The sequence below is a fragment of the Hordeum vulgare genome, chromosome 5H (assembly GCF_904849725.1).
Source record: "Hordeum vulgare subsp. vulgare chromosome 5H, MorexV3_pseudomolecules_assembly, whole genome shotgun sequence".
NCBI classification, from domain to species: domain Eukaryota; kingdom Viridiplantae; phylum Streptophyta; class Magnoliopsida; order Poales; family Poaceae; genus Hordeum; species Hordeum vulgare.
This window is the reverse complement of record NC_058522.1, coordinates 549,023,833-549,042,916: the sequence shown is the minus strand read 5'-3', so window position 1 is coordinate 549,042,916 and position 19,084 is coordinate 549,023,833. Positions and strand designations below refer to the sequence as shown.

Below are 19,084 nucleotides of genomic sequence, written 5' to 3'. Positions count from 1 at the left end.
TTAGTGATATGAAAGTTTCTACCACCATATTTTCCTGTCTCATAATAATTACATGTGGGATCATATTCTAATTCAACAATGTAACTATCACATATGATATTCTTTTCATGATCCACATGCATGCAAAGTTGACGCTCTTTAAAATAGTGGGATTATCATCAACTAAAGTCATGACTTCTCCAAACCCACTTTCAATAATATTGCAAATATCATATTCATCATGATGCTTAAACAAATTTTCAAGATCATAATAAAAATCATCGCCCCACTCATGATCATTGCAACAAGTAGTGGACATAGCAAAACTAGCATCCCCAAGCTTAGGGTTTTGCATATTCTTAGCATGATTGTCACTAATAGAATTTATAGTGAAACCATTGAAATCATGCTTTTCATCCAAGGAGTCCTCGTGAATCACTTCATAAATTTCTTCCTCGCAATTTTCAGATTCACGCATCTCAAGCAAAACTCCATAAAGATAGCCAAGTGCACTCAACTCACTAGCAATTGGATCAACATAATTGGATCTCTTAAAGAGATTAGCAAGTGGATGAGGATCCATATCACTAGATTTTCAGCAAGCGAAGATGCAAGCATATTGAAGGCACATGGCACACAAGCAAACAGAAAGCAAGTGAGAGAAAAGGGAGAACGAAAAAGGAAAACGAAAAAAAGTCAAATGAAAACGGCAAAGGAGAAAGGCAAATGAAAACGGCAAATGTGAAGTGGGGGAGAGGAAAACGAGAGGCAACTCGCAAAAAAGGTAAATGCAAGAGATGAGTTTGTGACACCTACTTGGATAGATCTTGACTTGATCTCTCCTAGGCAACGGCGCCAGAAATAGGCGTGTTGACGGGAGATTATTCTTGTCTTGATACTCCTCGGCAAGCGAAACTCCCCGGCAACGGCGCCTGAAATACTTCTGCTACGGCAACAAAAGACCTTCCCTGGCAACGGCGCCAGGAATCCTTCTGCTACGGGCTACGCCTATAGGGACTTCCTTGGCAAATATGCAAAGATTCCCCCGCGGCCTTGGAGCCTTGCGTTGGTGGTCCCTTGAAGAGGAAAGGGTGATGTAGCACAGCAGCGGTAAGTATTTCCCTCAGTTTGAGAACCAAGGTATCAATCTAGTAGGAGGATCGCATCAAGTCACAAGTACCTGCACAAACACAAAGAGCTTGCACCCAACCCTATGAAGGGGTTGTCAATCCCTTATATATTGTTTGCAAAGTGAGAACTGAAAGCAAAAAGTAAACAAAGCAAATTAAAAGTGAAAGTGGAGACGATAGTTGTGAATAAACCCGGGGGCCGTAGTGTTCACTAGTGGCTTCTCTCACGAAAGAAGTAGACGGTGGGTGAACGAATTATTGTCGAGCAATTGATAGAACCGCGCAAAGTCATGACGTTATCTATGGCAATGATCATATCTATAGGCATCACGTCCAAAACAAGTAGACCGATACTTTCTGCATCTACTACTATTACTCCACACGTCGACCGCTATCCATCATGCATCTAGTGTATTGAGTTCATAAGAACAGAGTAACGCCTTAAGCAAGATGACATGATGTAGATGGACAATCTCAAATCTATGATGAAAGCCCATCTTGTTACCCTTGATGGCAACAACACGATGTGTGCCTTGCTGCCCCTTCTGTCACTGGGAAAGGTCACCGCACGGTATGAATCCAAAACCAAGCACTTCTCCCATTGCAAGAATCATATATCTAGTTGGACAAACAAAACGCAAGACTCGGAGAGACTTACAAGGATATCAAATCATGTATATAAGAAATCAGCAAAGACTCAAATATAATTCATAGATAATCTGATCACAAATCCACAATTCATCAGATCTCGACAAACACACTGCCAAAGAGGATTACATCGGATAGATCTCCATGAAGATCATGGAGAACTTTGTATTGAAGATCCAAGAGAGAGAAGAAGCCATCTAGCTACTAACTACGGACCCGTAGGTCTGAAGTGGACTACTCACGAGTCATTGGAGAGGCGATGATGTTGATGTAGAAGCCCTACAACTCCAAAGTTCCCTTCGGTAGGGCACCGGGAAGGGTCTCCAGATGAGATCTCACGGAAACGGAAGCTTGCGGCGGCGGAAAAGTGGTTTCGTGGACGCCCTGATTTTTTCTGGGATTTTAGGGAATATATAGGCAAAAGAGCTAGGGCAGGGGAGCGCCAGGGAGGCCACAAGCCTGGTCGCCACGGGCCCCCCTGGCCGCGGCGTCAGGGCTTGTGGGATCCCTGTGGGCCTCCTGCCTTGGCCCTCAAGTCCCCCGATCTTCTTCTGTTCTGGAAAAATTTATTTCGGGGATTTTATTCCGTTTGGACACCGTTCCAAAATCAGATCTGAAAAGAGTCAAAAACACAAAAAACACAGGAACTGGCACTTGGCACTGAATTAATAAGTTAGTCCCAAAAAGATATAAAAGGTATATAAAACATCTAAAGTTGACAAGATAACAACATGAAACCATCAAAAATTATAGATACGTTTCAGACGTATTAGCAGCCGCCGCAGCCCAGTACAACCCCAACTACGACTCTGGATATTATTCGGGCCGACCATGGCCCTAGACCAACTTAGGACAAAAACCTAAGCTTGGGGGAGTATGTATTTCTCACCCACATTACATTCATGTTCACACACTCATTCTAGTTGTCGGTGTTAATAATTTTTCATTATACCATCCATGGTAGTTTATTTCTTCTTTTTGTTTTCTTCTTGTGTGTTTCATTAACCCTGAGAAAATCCAAAAAAAAATTAGTTCTAGCTTTACCTTCTAGTTTGTTTAGTTGTAGTGTTAAAAGAAAACCCAAAAATATTTTTCGTTCTTCTTTTGCTTGTTGGGGGCTTTTCCGTGTAAATAGTTTTTCTTTCTTCTTTCAGTCGTAAGGAGAAGACCATGATGACATGCTGAGTGGCTCTCATATGCATTATCGTTTATCTATCAAAGAGCCCATATTACCTTGTCTTCTCTTTTGAGTTATTGCTTGCAGATTCATCTTAGTCCAATGCACGTGCACTCTTATTATTATTATTCACACCGTTCGGTCGCAAGTGAAAGGCAATAATGACGATATATGTTGAAGTGATGGAGATGGAGAAAAGCTGGTATGAACTCGACCTATTTTGTTTTTGTAAATATTATTAGCTCATCGTTCTAGATTCAGCTCGTTATGGATTGAACATGTTCGCAATGACAATTAGAGATTATAGTTACTTATGCCATGTTTAATTAGCTAGGAGTGAATAATGGATTGTCTTGAGTGCCAACATGCATATTAAAATGGTTATGATGTAGCATGATAGAATGGTATCCTCCTCCGAATGATTCAAGTGGCTTGACTTGGCACATGCTCACGCATGTAGTTGAAACAAAACCAACATAGCCTCCACGATGTTTATGTTCATGGTGATTTATATCCTACTCATGCTTGCATTCAATGTTGGTTAATCTCAAAGCATGTTTATGACTGTTGTCGCTCTCTAGTTGATCGCTTCCCAGTCTCTTGCTAGCCTCCACTTGTACTAAGTGGGAATACTGCTTGTGCATCCATTTCCATAAACCCAAAGTTGTTTCATATGAGTCCACCATACCTACCTATATGCGGTATTTACCTTCCTTCCCAAGTAAATTTGCATGTGCCATACTCTAAACCTTCAAATAAATATTCTGTTTAGCATGCCCGAAGCGCTCATGTAGTGACTAGGGGTTGTTAGTATCTTCCATGCTAGGTGGGTTATTCTCACGATATGTGTTGATTCACTATCATTCACGAGAAAGTGGTTGGTATTCGGGGTGCCTAGTTCCTTGCTCAAAAGTCAAATCAAAGTATAATAAAACAAAAATCCCCCTGGATAGTTGTTTGTATGGACGATACCCGTGGATTCGGCAGCCGTGGAGTATGATCGATTGGTGGAGGGGGAGTAAAAACATTACTATTCTCTTTGGGAACCGCCTATAATGTATCTAGCATGGAAGATATTGAGATCTCTTAGTTGTTATGTTGACAATGAAAGCATATTGCCCAAAATTTTGATTCATCCCTGTTTTAAAAGCTCGAACTCTGGCACCTATGTAAATCAATTCTTCACTCTGTGAAGGGCCTATCTATTTTACTTTACTGTTGAGTCATCATCTTCTTATAAAAAGGCACCAGTTAGAGAGCACCTCCGTCAATTGTATGATTTGTTATCAATTGATATTGAGAATGAGTATGACTGGATCTCTTTTACCATGAATTACAATGTCTAGTCACTCCTTGTTTTTCACAGGTGCTCTCCATTTATGTTTTGCGGTCTCACAAAGGGCTAGCGAGATACAAGTATATCATATTGTATTATGATTGTTTTTGATAAAATTGTTGTCATCCGAGGCTTATTATTATCACTCGCTAGTTGATTATGCCATTTATATAAGTAAATATAAGACCTAAATATTATTATGAATGTGGTTAGTCTATAATCTTTGATAAAAATCTGAACATAAGTTAGACATATTTCCAACAACAAGATTAAACAGAGTTTGTAAATGTTTTTCTTTATCACTTTCAGTTTATCAACTCAATTGCTTGAGGACAAATAAAGGTTTAAGCTTGGGGGAGTTGATTCGTCTCCAACGTATCTACTTTTCCATACTCTTTTGCCCTTGTTTTCAATTATAATTTGCATGATTTGAATGGAACTAACCCGGGCTCACGTTGTTTTCAACAGAATTGCCTTGGTGTTATTTTTGTGCAGAAATAAAAGTTCTCGGATGGATTTGAAAATTCATGGAGAATATTTTTGGAATTAATAAAAAATGTTGGCAAAAGATTCAACTCGAGAGGGCCACCGCCTGGCCACAAGCCTACAGGGCGTGCCCCCCTAGGGCGCTCCCCCTGTCTTGTGGGGCCCCTGTGGCTCCTTCGACCTCGTTTCAACTTCTATATATTCCTATTCGGGGAGGGGAAAAATCAAGGAGGAGATTTCATCGCGTTTTACGATACGGAGCCGCCGCCACCTCCTGTTCTTCCTTGGGAGGGTAGATGTGGAGTCTGATTTGGGCTCTAGAAAGGGAAAATCGACGCCGTCGTCATCACCAACCATCCTTCATCACCAATTTCATTATGCTCTCCGCCGTTCATGAGTAATTCCATCCTAAGCTTCCTGGACGGTGATGGGTTGGATGAGATCTACCACGTAATCGAGTTAGTTTTGTTAGGGTTTGTTCCCTAGTATCCACTATGTTCCGAGATTGATGTTGCTATGACTTTGCTATGCTTAATGCTTGTCAGTAGGGACCGAGTGTCATGATTTCAGATCTGAACCAATTATGTTTTCATGAATATATATGTGTTCTTGATCCTATCTTGCAAGTTGTAGACACCTATTACGAGTTATGATCCGCATCCCCCAGGGTGACAATAACTGGGATTATTTCCGGTGATTACCGTAGTTTGAGGAGTTCATGTATTCACTAAGTGTTAATGCTTTGGTCCGGTTCTCTATTAAAAGGAGGCCTTAATATCCCTTAGTTTCCATTAGGACCCCGCTGCCATGGGAGGGTAGGACAAAAGATGTCATGATGTTCTTTTCCATAAGCATGTATGACTATATATGGAATACATGCCTACATTACATTGATGAATTGGAGCTAGTTCTGCATCACCCTATGTTATGACTGTTGCATGATGAATGCCATCCGACATAATTATTCATCACTGATCCATTGACTACGAGCTTTCCACATATTGATATTTGCTAAGTTACTTTTCCGTTGCTATTGTTACAATCACTACAAAACTGCTACTGGCACGTTTGCCACCGTTACCGTTACTTCCATAGTACTTTGCTACAAAATACTTTCCTGCAGATATTAAGTCTTTTAGGTGTGCTTGAATTGACAACTCAGCTGCTAATACTTGAGAATATTCTTTGGCTCCCCTTGAGTCAAATCAATAAATTTGGGTTGAATACTCTACCCTCGAAAAGTGTTGCGATCCTCTATACTTGTGGGTTATCACCCTTATCCTATTCCCCACGTGAGTTGAACCCAACTTGTAGTTTTTCCCAACACTCTTCCATGGCGCGCTATCTTTCTTGCTTCCAATCCTCAATGGACCCTTTATTGTTTGTATCCTCCCACTCCCCATACTCGGTCGCATAAGAAGCTTCCACATGCATGCCATTCATGTTGCAAACCCGTCCAAATCTGTGCAAAGCGAGTGCATCATGCCTCGTATTGTGGATTCACCCACTTGGTTGCAACATGGGTCGTGTTGTGTACTTCCGAGCGCAACATGGCTCATGTTATAATGTACTTTCGATAGGACGAGGCGAGAAACTATGGTGTTGAGTGAGTACAAGATTGATGATGGTTTAATCGAATGCTGGACGAGGCAGCGAATCTTTTCCAGTTTTCAGTCGGCCAACGTGTAGCATCGTCCATTATATGTTGACATGTCGGACTTTCCATATTCGGAGATTTAATTCGTAGTATGTTGGACGTTGTCAAGGGTCACCAACCAAGTTCGCGTCACACAGTTTGTTCTCGATTTTCTCGAGCTTGGCTTAAGAAGAGAGAATGCACTCACCTCTACTGCTTCCTCAATGGGCCGACCTAGCATGGGAGGAATGTTACCTTCCTTTTTATTTTTGTTTATTGGAAGATAAATATATTATATTTAAATTTAAAAAATGTTCTTTGTGCATTAATTGTTCATGTCATTTAAAAAGGTGTCCAGACATTTCATAAATATCTTTGTGAAAATATTAAAAAAGATCTTTGTGCAATGTTAAAAAAATAGTTGCATAATTCAAGTAAATATTTTCCGAACCATTATAAAAATGTATGTCACATTTAACAAGATATTAAGTCTTCCAAAAATATGTTAGTGGCATTTAAGAAAAATACAGTGTAAAATATGTTCACGTGGTTTAATAAAAATGTGTCATATATTCAAAAAATACAAATTGTATTAAAAAATGTTTAACGCATATTCAAAACATGTATTTGAATAAAATATTCATCATGTATTTGTAAAATATCAAATATATGTTCCAGATGCATACAAAAAATGTATAATGTTTCTTGAAAAATGTAGACATGTACAGAAACAAGAAACAAAATTAAAAATACAAAGAAAAACACACTACAAAAACCGATAAGGAAATCCAGAAAACAGAAAGAAAACCCGACAGAAAGAAGTACAAAAATAAACCCACACAGAAGCTCCTAAAATCGGTACTAACCAGCCATACAAGCTTCCTAAAATCGCTCCCACGGAATCCATATTAGTCTGACCCATTGGTTATCACCTACTACTGGGCCGACCCAATAAAGGGATATGAGGGTAACGTACATAAGTATTCTCTGCTTATTTTACTGGTTTTGTGAAAAAAGAGAGCTTATTTAACTCTTTGTAGTAAACTTTTTTATTCAGTTCGGTTGCCTCTTCATTTTTATATAAAAAAATGTAAAAAAAACTTCAGTTTTTATAAGTTGTTTGTGAATTTTAAAAAGGTCACAAAATTGTATTTTGGCAAATTGTAAAACATGTTACCGAATTTCAAAGAAGCACTCCGAGTCAAAAACAATGTTAGGCATAAAATTGTTCTCGCCTTTTAGAAAATGTTAATAAAATAGTTTTATTTTCTTCAATTCTAAAATGTTTAAGAATTTCTTAAAAATGTTCACGACATTTCAAGATAGTGCTTCTGAGCTTAAAGATTGTTCATGATTTCAAAAAAGTTCTTAGATTCCACAGAATACTGGCGAACTAATACAATGTTTGTGAATGAAGGAAAGTGTTCATCAATTTTAAATACGTTCCTGAATTTCAAATAATATTGCCATATTTTGAATAATCTGTTCGAAATTTAAAAAAATACATTTTAAAATTGAAATCCCGTATTAGAGGAAATATTCCTGAATTTAAAAATAAAAAAATACAGAAAAATTAAGGTAAACCCCAAAAAGGAAATAAAATAAAGAAAATGATTTCCCTCAGCCACCTGATAATTATGTTGCATCCGCCACCTTCCGTGCTAGGCACGTGTCTCACAGGGTCCACACACATCAGATCGGTCGCTTCTTCCCACTTCCTGTCCGCTATGCTCAGCAGTGCATTGCGGTGAGTTTTTGTAACAAGGTATTTATTGCAAAAACAAAATCCACAACAAGACTTGTGTTCCAAAAAAAAGGGTTAAACTTTCTTCAACATGACCTTTATTGAAAAGAAAGTACAACATGACCTTAGTCGTAAGAATTTCCGCAACAAGATCTCTGTTGTAAGAAAAAAATCTGCAACAAGAGTTGCATTGCAAAAATGAAGCGCTACTTGGCCATTTGTTGCGTCAGATCAGTCAGATTGTGACCCGAACGATCTTTTGAAAGCATCAGCCGACAGACGCGTATCACGTCCCTGTTCTTTCTCGACCCATCCATGGCGTTCTACAGGTGTTTCTGTAATACGATCATTGTTATGGAAAATCTTCTACAACAAACTCTGTCATAACAAAAATTATATATTTGTTCCCGCAATACGATCTTTGTTGCGGAAAATATTATATAACAAACTCTATTGCAGAAAATATTATATAATTGTATTTGCAACACGATCTTTGTTGCAGAAAATATTCTATCATAAACTCAGTTACAAAAAAGTTATACGTATGTTCCGCAACACGATCTTTGTTGCAGAAAATATTTTATAACAAACTCTATTACAAAAAGAAAAAATTACAAAACATTTTCGCTACAGAAACTTTGTTACAAAAAATTCTACAAGATAATCTATGTTGCAAAAGCTAATATGCCTGTCATCCATTTGATAACGTCACATCTGACGGATAGCGACCCGGACGATCTTTTAAAAAGATCAGCGAGCGGACATGTAGCAGCGGCCATAAAATAAAGAAAACCTTAGTCTGGTACCTTTTTCTAGGAAAGTCCAGAAAATAAAGTAAATGGAGGAAATCGTCTGGCCCATGTAGGTCACACGAGACACCGGGATGTTAGGCGCGATTTTAGAGTTTTTTGGTTAGTTTTCTTAGTTTGTCTTGATTTTCACGTTTTCTTCAATAAAAAATGACAATTCTTTCTTAAAAGGAACATCATTTAGTTATATGAACTGATTTTAAATGGATTAATTTTTCTTAAAGACTACAAGACCATTTATTAAAATATGTGCCACTTACGTAAATATGCATGAACACTTTATAAATAAACATTCAAAATTTATTAAATAGAATGTTCATCATGTTTAGAAAGTTTAGAAAATCCTGTACACACAAGGCATATTATTCGTTCTATTGCAAAAAGTAAAGCAAAGGAAAAAATAACAAAATACAAACTAGAGTAGATGTATAATGAAAAAGAAGAAAATATTCAAAAAACGAAGTGAAAGGGAAAATTAAAATTAAACTAAATAATACGAAAAGAATAAAAAAATTAATCAATAAACAAAATAAGTAAAAAATAAACTAAAGGAAATCATAAATAAAATAAACATAGAATGCAAATGCAATAAAAATTGGTAGAATTAGAACTTGCTCGCTACGCTACTCGGGCCTGACCTAATAGACTTTATGCATGGATGTTTGTCTTTTTAGAACGGACATCACATATGATTTACCCTTACATTCGAAATGCCTCCGTGCGCCTTCTAGGCCTAGGCAGGCAAGTGACAAGGTCGGCATACAAATTGTGTTTTGTAAGATCTATGGTCATAGATATTCTCTATCCAACCTAGTTTAGTTGTTTGGTAGAGTGTAAGAGTTCCCCTAAGCTATGTTCGACTCATACCAAAAAGGCCCTCAGTCATATTCACTTGCGAACCCGTGGGTGGAGGTTCACTTCTCGTTCATGTTCTGTCAAAACACAAGAAAAATCTGCCTTGACTCACGCGTTCCCTTTCCAACCCACATTGTGCTAGGGTTACTTCCTGACCTCTCACCATCCTTTAAATTTCCCCCATGACCAAGCCGCCATTCTCTTGCACACGACCATGGCGACCAAAAGCGCTACCGCCTAAATGCCAACCGTCGCTACCACGACAACATCTTGATCCCAGTAGTCCTACCCGTCGTTGACGGACCCGCCATCGCCTCTGGACGCTTCTCCGTCCAAATCTGCCGCCACCACCGCCTTGTCCAAGCTCTTCACCGCCATCCCTGTTCTCCACCGCTTCTACAGAGAAGAAGGTGCCTCTGGCCTCCTCATCCATCCTCCTGCCAAATGTCTCCACATGCCTCCTCCATCCTCCCTAGTATGATGTTACATTTTGTTCTTCAGCAACGCAAGGCCGTTGATTTGAGTGTGAAATGCTACCGTGTAATTCCTATTTCCTGTGTAATTCCTATTCCCTTTGTCTATTAATACAAGGTCACTTCATATTTTTATGTCTAATTTTGATTATTAATATTACCAACAAAATGTGAGTTATATGCCCTAAAAAGTATGTCATTGGATGCACATTTGATAGAACTTTTCGACAATATGTTTTTTATGAAATACAACTCATATTTTCTCGAACAGAACTATAAGTCAAAGTTTGACATGAAAAACAAAATGGTCTTGTATACAAAAATGAAGGGAGTAATATGATGTGAAGCTGGAACGAGGCTGTGCAGACACATGCTATCAAACAAAATCTGTGCTCAGTATGTCTTAGCATGCACATCATGTCAGAGGGGGAACAACATGACATGATCGTGCAGGCAACAAAACACACCCATGAATCGTGGCAAAATGGGTTGACACAGACATAAACAAATTAACACATCAGTAATACCATCGTACATTCAAGCTTATGCAACATCAAGTTCGGATCATTATATACACCAAGGAGACAAAGTTCCACATGAATGAGATACCCACAAGTGAGTGGTCCATGTATTACAAACTTGCAACAAAACTGGTAGTCATAATGGAGAAATCTACCCCTAACAGAAGTTGCCAATATATATATCCTTGAACAAAATTCTGACATGTCATTTTCAATCATTGGATGAATTTAATACTACTCGTTATGTTTGACAATGTACCGTGAAAATCTCAAAAAATAATCTTGGCATCAAGTGTCTTCGATGCTATCTTTTCTTTTTTTAAGATCCAACGAACCGCTGGCATTTCATTTATTAGCAGGAAGTAATGAGAAATACAGAAGGTGAGGTGTAGGTTCTAGGACCAGTTTGATACTAAAGTATGAAACGCGGTTCCATCTCACATTACGCTGCGACTTGCTGCAGCTGACTTTGGGCACGACGTGACGCCTGGTCAATTCTCTCGATGAGGCCGGCCCCTTTTCCTTCCCAGCGCACGCAAGCAAGCGTAGCACGCGGCAACCTGCTAGAGTGCTACTGCTACGTACTACCACTAAAATCCATATCTTCTTCCACTGCGTTGCTTACGGCCGAGCCGAACTACTGTACTAGCTAAATCCATATATGTAGCCAAGGCAAAAAAAAGGATTCCCTAGCAACTAGCATCCCCAAACTGCAACCACGGGATCGATCATGCCGCTCATATAGTAGTACACCGTTGCTTGAGAGTGCACAGGGAAGCAAGCACACCAATGCAACTGCATGCATCATGGCTAAGATTTGATCCCGCCAAAAAAATGGCTAGTAAGATTCGCCACAAAAAAAAAAAACTGCAACATGGCTACGTGTGCGTCTCATCCCCGTCATCTTCTCGCACCGTCCGGCTAGCTGAGACCTGAGAGTGTCAAACCTCCTTTAACCCTTTGGCAATCAACACATGCATGGAAGCTGATCGAAGCCCCGAAACGTACGTAACGCCACCAGCCCAACGCCAACACGTACGTCTTGTAGTAGAGGAAAGAGGCTTTCATCGCTTCCGACGTACGTCTACACGCCACCTTTTTTTGCACAATGATGCATCTCCTCCCTCCTTCCGGGCGAGTGGCCATCACAAAAACAACAAACCGAGGACAAAACTGAACGCATACATGCAGGGAAAGATAGGTTTGTTAGGATATTTCTGCATGTCGTAGTCAGCATGCAATGGGCCGGTTTTGATTTCAGAAAGATTGGTCACTTTTAGCTAGCTAGCGATCGTGCATGCACCGATGCACGCATGTCTAGTTTGGAAGCAAGACGGAGATGTACGTAGGTACGTACATCGGGCGGATACTGGAATGCGTGTGCCGATCAGGGTCAGGCTTCAGGCCATGTCATGCATGCGCGTACGGAATCATTTTCAAGAAGACGCGCCACACGCGCAAGCCATGCGCATGCATGCATGGCTACCTTGTGGTACGGATGGCGTGGCCTGCCTTTCCTTTGTTATTCGCCAGTGAAGCCGGCCGCCTCACGTATGCCAGCGTTTGTGCGTGTATATATACCGTGTGTTGTGGCATCGTCTTGTTCAGCTACCGTTCATCCATCCATCAGAACGGCATCATTCGAGCGGCATCGTCTCCATAGCCACAAGTGCACAAGAAACCACGTAGAACGGTTTTCAGCGGAAACTGATTGGTGGTAGGCCATGGCCGGAGCCTACGTGCGCACGGCGGTCGTGCTCGCGCTCGGCTGCCTACTGCTGGCCGCCGTCGGCGCGGACGCCCTGGAGCCGAGCGGCTGGGTGAGGGCGCACGCCACCTTCTACGGCGGCAGCGACGGCTCCGGCACCATGGGTACGTGGTTATCCCGTTGCTCAAGCCAACAACGCTCGATCTAACCAATGACAGTTTGTGATCTGATCATATTTATATGTGTGTGACATCTGACATGTGTATACATACGCAGGTGGTGCGTGCGGGTACGGGAACCTGTACGCGCAGGGGTACGGGACGAGGACGACGGCGCTGAGCACGGCGCTCTTCAGCGACGGCGGCGCGTGCGGGCAGTGCTACAAGGTGGTGTGCGACCGCAAGACGGACAAGACGTGGTGCAAGCCCGGCGTGTCCGTCACCGTCACCGCCACCAACTTCTGCCCGCCCAACTGGGACCTCCCCAGCGACAAGGGCGGCTGGTGCAACCCGCCGCGCCCCCACTTCGACATGGCGCAGCCCGCCTGGGAGAAGATCGGCGTCTACCGCGGCGGCATCATCCCCATCATCTACCAAAGGTAGCCGCGCGCCGTACCTCGTCCGCCATCGATCAGCTAGGTTATAACCTAGCTAGCTCGTCGCTTTTGGCAGGGTGCCGTGCGTGAAGAAGGGCGGGGTGAGGTTCACCATCAGCGGCCACGACTACTTCCAGCTGGTGCTGCCGACCAACGTGGCGGCGGCCGGCTCCGTCAGGGCCATGGACGTCAGGGGCTCCAAGTCCGGCGACTGGATGGCCATGGCGCACAACTGGGGCGCAAACTGGCACTCCCTCGCCTACCTCAACGGCCAGGGGCTCTCCTTCAGGGTCACCATCACCGACGGCCAGACGCTCGTCTTCTCCGACGTGGTGCCGCGCACCTGGAGGTTCGGCCAGACCTTCTCGAGTAACCTGCAGTTCAAGTGATCGAGGAGCGTTGACGACGTGCGGCGTACGTGCGTGAAGATGAACTTAGACATCCAAATTACTTCATCTTCACGCCGTGGTCTAAATAGTTGCTATACAGCTTGGATGTGTTGGGTGGTTGATTTACTTTTCTTGTATCGGATTGTGTGCTTGCTTAAAAGTTCAAAGTACATGCACACTGGCTTGCATGTGTGATGTACATAAAGAGATGGATTATCGTTTATGTCTGTGAGAATTTCAGTGAATTAAGTTTTGTAACACCATTATTCATAGGCAGGCATTACGTACGTGTTAATATGCTTAACACATATTCTATTTGTAAGTTGCCTGAATTTGCAACTCGCGCCACGCCAGTCGATTTCCGGTAAGGATGTAAATGGTGTTGGAATCCACTAGTCCCACATATGCCATTCATTAAAAAAGTCTTAAATGGCTTTTGTGGACATCCAGAAAAACTAATGAGAACAAATGGACAGTCTAAAAAAAACCACTGGCAGTCCACAACTAAGATATGGCATCACCATCGATCCATCCCTGTCATCTCCACCGCACCACGCTAGCACCATCCTTCCTCCGATCCATGCTAGGTTGCAGCCGGTGTTCTGCTTGCGCCATTTCCACGAGTCGGCCGGCGTGCTGGGCAGGGCGGCACTGCCGGGTGGCGGCACAGCCCGAACGGCCACCCCTCGTAGTTCCTGAAGCCATCCCACGTCGCCGGCGGGTCCATGTCCATCAACGACGCCACGGTCGCCGCCCTGCTTGTGCTGCGCGTGAAGAAGCTCTACACCGCGCGAGAAGAACGCCTCACTCTCCACGTCGCCAGCGTCGCTGCCCGCCTCCGCCTCTTCCTTCTCCCCCACCACGACGTGCTTCTGAGGGCTCGAGACCTTCTCCAGAACGCCCACCTCCGCCTCTTCCTTCTCCCCCGCCATGACGTGCTTCTGAGGGCTCGAGACCTTCTCCAGAACGCCCGCCTCCGCCTCTTCCTTCTCCCCCACCACGACGTGCTTCTGAGGGCTCGAGACCTTCTCCAGAACACTTCTTGGGTCGAGCAGGGTGAAGAACCAGATGAAAGCGCTGGACAGAGCCAACGAGTCCACGCTGCACGTCGACTCCTTCCTCAGCTGCCCTGCCCATTCCTAATCTCGTTGAGTATCACCTGCAGCATCCGTTACTAATAATTCCAAATACAGAACCATCATGCAAGTAATCTGCAGAGAGTCATGCCACCATGTGCAGTGCTCGCTTTGTTTCACGCAGCTTCCACGAAGACAAAATTGTAGGATCGATCAAGAGAGGAAAATCTGGAGAGAAACGGAACAAAGAATGGATTGATCCTAATTCAGTCACATGCAGCGCAAGCTTAGCTACCAGAGATTTGTCCATCATTTAAATCAATTGCTAGCCATATCGGAACACTGGACTCAAATCTGAGACAGGATGTGGTTTTGACGACTAGTGCCCTGGTGGTGGTGCCCGGCTGCGCTGCCGCCGCCGCGGCTTGTGGCAAGCTTGCAGCCTTTGTCCCCGAGTATATCCGCGCCGGTGACATCGAAGCTTCTGATCGACAACAATCAGGCTAGAACAGCAGCTCGTCGGGGGCGACGCACAAGGTCTGCTCGTCGCCGCCGGTGAGGATTGGAATGCTGGATCCTTGCGTAGATGAAAATCGGTGATGGACACTTGTATGTATGTGACATCTGGTGAAGAGCGAGCGAGCGATGCATATAAGTTTGAGCCCAGCCAGCTTCATAACATGTGTATATGGACGTCACAAGTCCCGTATAAAAATTAATTGGACTACCACTTAATTCCACGTAAAAAATGATGGGCAATGCGAAGAAGCCCCAGAGCATCCAACGAGCCGTCTACTTACATCATTTTCCGGAGAGCATAGCCCCCAGGCAGAGCCGCGTCGCCCCGGAAACGCTGAGCCAACAACGAGCAAGAGCAGGGGATGAAACGACGTTGCCGGTGGAGGGGAGTATGAGGGCAACAGTGCCGTCTGGTGTGGCAGCCGGCTCGTCCGGGAAGAACTGAGGACGAAGACGCATGCCAAATTCAATGGTTGGAAAAATTCACTAACGGCTGCTTTCTTTTAGAGACGATTACATACTTGCCGCTAGGGCATCTCCAACGCACCCGCATCCGTACCAGACCGTGGAAGACATCCAGTACAGAGCATGTATCGGTTCGTTTGGCGGTTTGGACGCACTTGGAGACAAAGTAGGGGGAGGGGTGCGGTGGTCCTGACAGCAGCCATTTTGAACTTCGACTCCAAGTAAATCCGTCCTCACTGTCCCCACATTCTTCCACTCTGCCACTTGTCTTCCTTACTTTGCATCCGCATCCTTCGCAGCCACCGCTGTCAACCAACACTCAGGTGCCCTCCCGGATGTTACGACGTTGTCCATCCTAGAGCCGTTTGTAACCTGGCACACTCCGCCATCCTATGAATGACCTCTATGGCGGTCATCACGTCCGACATGTGTTCGGTGAAATGCCATTGGGATTATTTTCGGACGACATATCACTTTTTTAGAGTAAGAAGGATGCCGGGGGTACTCGGCCATGAAAGATGAGTTGTTGTGTGATGCGTGGTTGGCCGTATCCGTGGATTTCGTAGGCAGGGCCTGGGGCCTTATCGCAGCAATTGCATGAATCGTTTCACGAACGAAATCACATTGCACCCTACGACATGTACATCATTCATGATCGCAATGTGAGGTCGTTATCGTATCGATGGTCCGCCATTCAAATTATCGTCATCAAGTTTTGTCACGTGGTTGCTGAGCTGGAGAAAAGGTGACCATTGCATGCGGCAGAGAAGTAGATCGTAAGTTTTTCTTCTTCTTCCTCCTCAACTTATTGACTGGATCATCATTCATTCAACGTCGCTATTCACATTGTGTAGTCTCTACGCGTTGTCGTGATGTATCACAGAACATAGGGAGACAACCATTTACGTACATAGTGTTGGATGAAGCCGAAGCGACAATATGTCGTGGGATGACATTGTCCATTGAAAAACTTGTTGGACATTGAATTTTGGGACATTGTTGTACTTGCATGTTATATATGAATGATTTATGCTATTTTCTTTTCGAATTCTGGTGAATAGCAGTTGGTTTGCATGAACGCTAAGTCGAAACCTGACTTGAAAAGTATGCGGACATCATTGGATGGTCGTCTCCCGCATCCGCATCCACGGGCTGGTCTCCCTAGCCATAAACAGGGCCGTTGAAGGGCCTGTGCGAGCTGTGCTCTCGCACAGAGCCCCCAAAATCCTGGGGGGGCCAACTAGAGTCCATATACATAGGTATAGTCTGAAAAAAATAGTTTTAGGCTAATCTTTCTCTCTGTTCGTTCCCTAAAGTATGAAAACTGATCTCGGGCTTAGTCCGGTCGAGGCCATTGGGTTTTGGCTTTGCCCATCTTAGGTACTCGCGTGCGGGAGATGGAGATCGATCTAGTCTAGTGATCGTACATCTTAAACGAAATGATAGCCCTGTGTAATCTCCGCTCCTATTCCCTACTTCGCTTCGGACTGAAACGGCGGCGGCGATCGCGAGCAGCAAGGCGACGAGCGGAAGAGGAACTGGCGAACTGCACATGCACGCACTTTCAAGCGCTGGACACCGTGGCGCCGGCCGCCGGCCAACAGCCCAAATATGCCGCGTTGCTCTCTAATATTGGAAGACCAACGGGTGTGGTGCCCTCCCTACTCTCTTCCCCGTTTCTCTAATTTTGATATAAATACAAAGTTGTGTTAATTTTTTACTGATATGTTTTGGTTTTTTGAAATCATTTTTTTTCTAGTCGTCAAAGCTCAGGTAGTCACAGATTCAAGAATTTCAATAGTTGCTCGTCCTATCTCCAAGTCCAGAATCAAGGTTCTATCTGATTCTAAGTTTTTTGAACTATCTATACAATTCACAAGCCTATATTTCATGTGAGCTCATCAGTTCAAATAAATTGAAGGACTACTTATTTAATTGAAACACAAACAACCATGCAGTCTAGTTTTGGAAGAAAGTATGATTCTCAATCTCAATGGGGTGCTCTTGATAAAATCTTGTGAAAGGACCCCAAACTGTTCTATTATGACAGAAGAAATGATCAATGATTTGGCGACAATAGCACTTGAAAATGATGTCTTGGAGAAGATTAACTATGAAGATATAATTAAGGATATCATTTCAAGGAACACAAGTCGGATGACACTTTTCAATAGAGGATGAGGTCAGTTTATTTGTATTAGTATTTTGCATTGATTCTTGAGAATTTTCAAAGCGTTGTATGAAATAACATAAATTTCAATTACATAATTAGGTGATTATGCTTGCGTTATTGTGTGTTTTTCTAAAGATCCCCATTTTCCTTTTCGCACTGGCCCCCCAAATTTCTGAAGACGGCCCTGGCCATAAAGGAATACAAGGGAATTTCGTGGGTCACCATTGAAGATGCCCTTAGTTAGCGTCCACATGTAGATTCTGACCCTAGTTTCGAGTCTGTTCAATTTTGCCCTTAAAAATTCAAACATAGGTCTTCCCAATATATGTTCATCACATCTCTGTTTGGTCAAAGATATTTGAGCATCGAAGGCGTCCGGTAAAAGGATGCGGTCGAGAGAGCATGTCGATCCCTAGTATGATACTCTCTGTAAAAGAATATAAGAATGTTTAGATCACTATAATGGAATACTACAAAGAGTCCTAGGTTGATACAGAGGGTTTTCCCTTTTGTAAAACTCTTTTTTTAGGGCCAGAACACTTTCCTTTTGGTTTTTTTAAGGGCCAAAACACTTTCTTCTAGGATCAACTTCTTTCGGTGAGAACCAACAAAAAGTACAAAACCACATCTTGATCCAGCCCGTAAGCACTTGCATGGCCTCATCTGCTGAGCGGATCGAGCCTTGTTTCCGGCCATAAAAATGGTGGATCCACATCTTTTCAAGTTTTACTACTAGTTTACATTTTTTATGCCTTTTTCTTTTTTCCTTTATACTTGTTTTATATTCTATCTTTTCATTTTAATTTATGAATATTTATTAAAATACTTGATCATTAAAAAAGTGAACATCTTTTAAAATCAATGAATTTTTAATTTCATGAATATTTTCAAAATTGATGAATATTTTAAAGTTCATGAAAATTTTGAAGTTGTGGAAATATTTGAATTTTTGAAACTTATTTTGCAAATTCTAAATCCACAAATATATTAAAAATTCATGAATTTTGTAAAATTTATGCTTATTTAATTCACATCATTTTAAAATCTGTATCAACAGACTTTTCCAAATAAAAAACACGGTAGCCGATTTTTTTTGAGCTGGCGATAGAGCTAGCGTAAAAGAAGTTAATCGAGTTAGCGGAGCAAGGAGCCGAGCTAAGCGAGGTAGAGCTTCATTGGCCGGTTCATGCGTTCAGTTGCAATTTCTAGTTTCAACATGGAATAAGTGCTTCCAAGGGTTCATACAATCACCGCCGGTTGACGCCTAAGCTGAAATGCATAAGGACACTACAACCACACACCGAACAACTTCATTCTCTTTTCAGAATAAATACCATCTCCAACAGCAGCTAGTACAATATAAGA

At 42.7% G+C, this 19,084-nt stretch overlaps 1 protein-coding gene across 1 annotated transcript; it reads left to right on the top strand.

Annotated features, from left to right (window-relative positions):
- The first annotated feature begins 12,393 nt into the window (after positions 1–12,393).
- LOC123398891 (expansin-A13-like) lies at positions 12,394–13,756 on the top strand. Its single transcript, XM_045093337.1, has 3 exons — positions 12,394–12,666; positions 12,779–13,100; positions 13,174–13,756. The coding sequence occupies exons 1-3, from the start codon at positions 12,519–12,521 to the stop codon at positions 13,484–13,486; spliced, it is 783 nt and encodes a 260-aa protein (XP_044949272.1). The 5' UTR covers positions 12,394–12,518; the 3' UTR covers positions 13,487–13,756.
- The last annotated feature ends 5,328 nt before the right edge of the window (positions 13,757–19,084 follow it).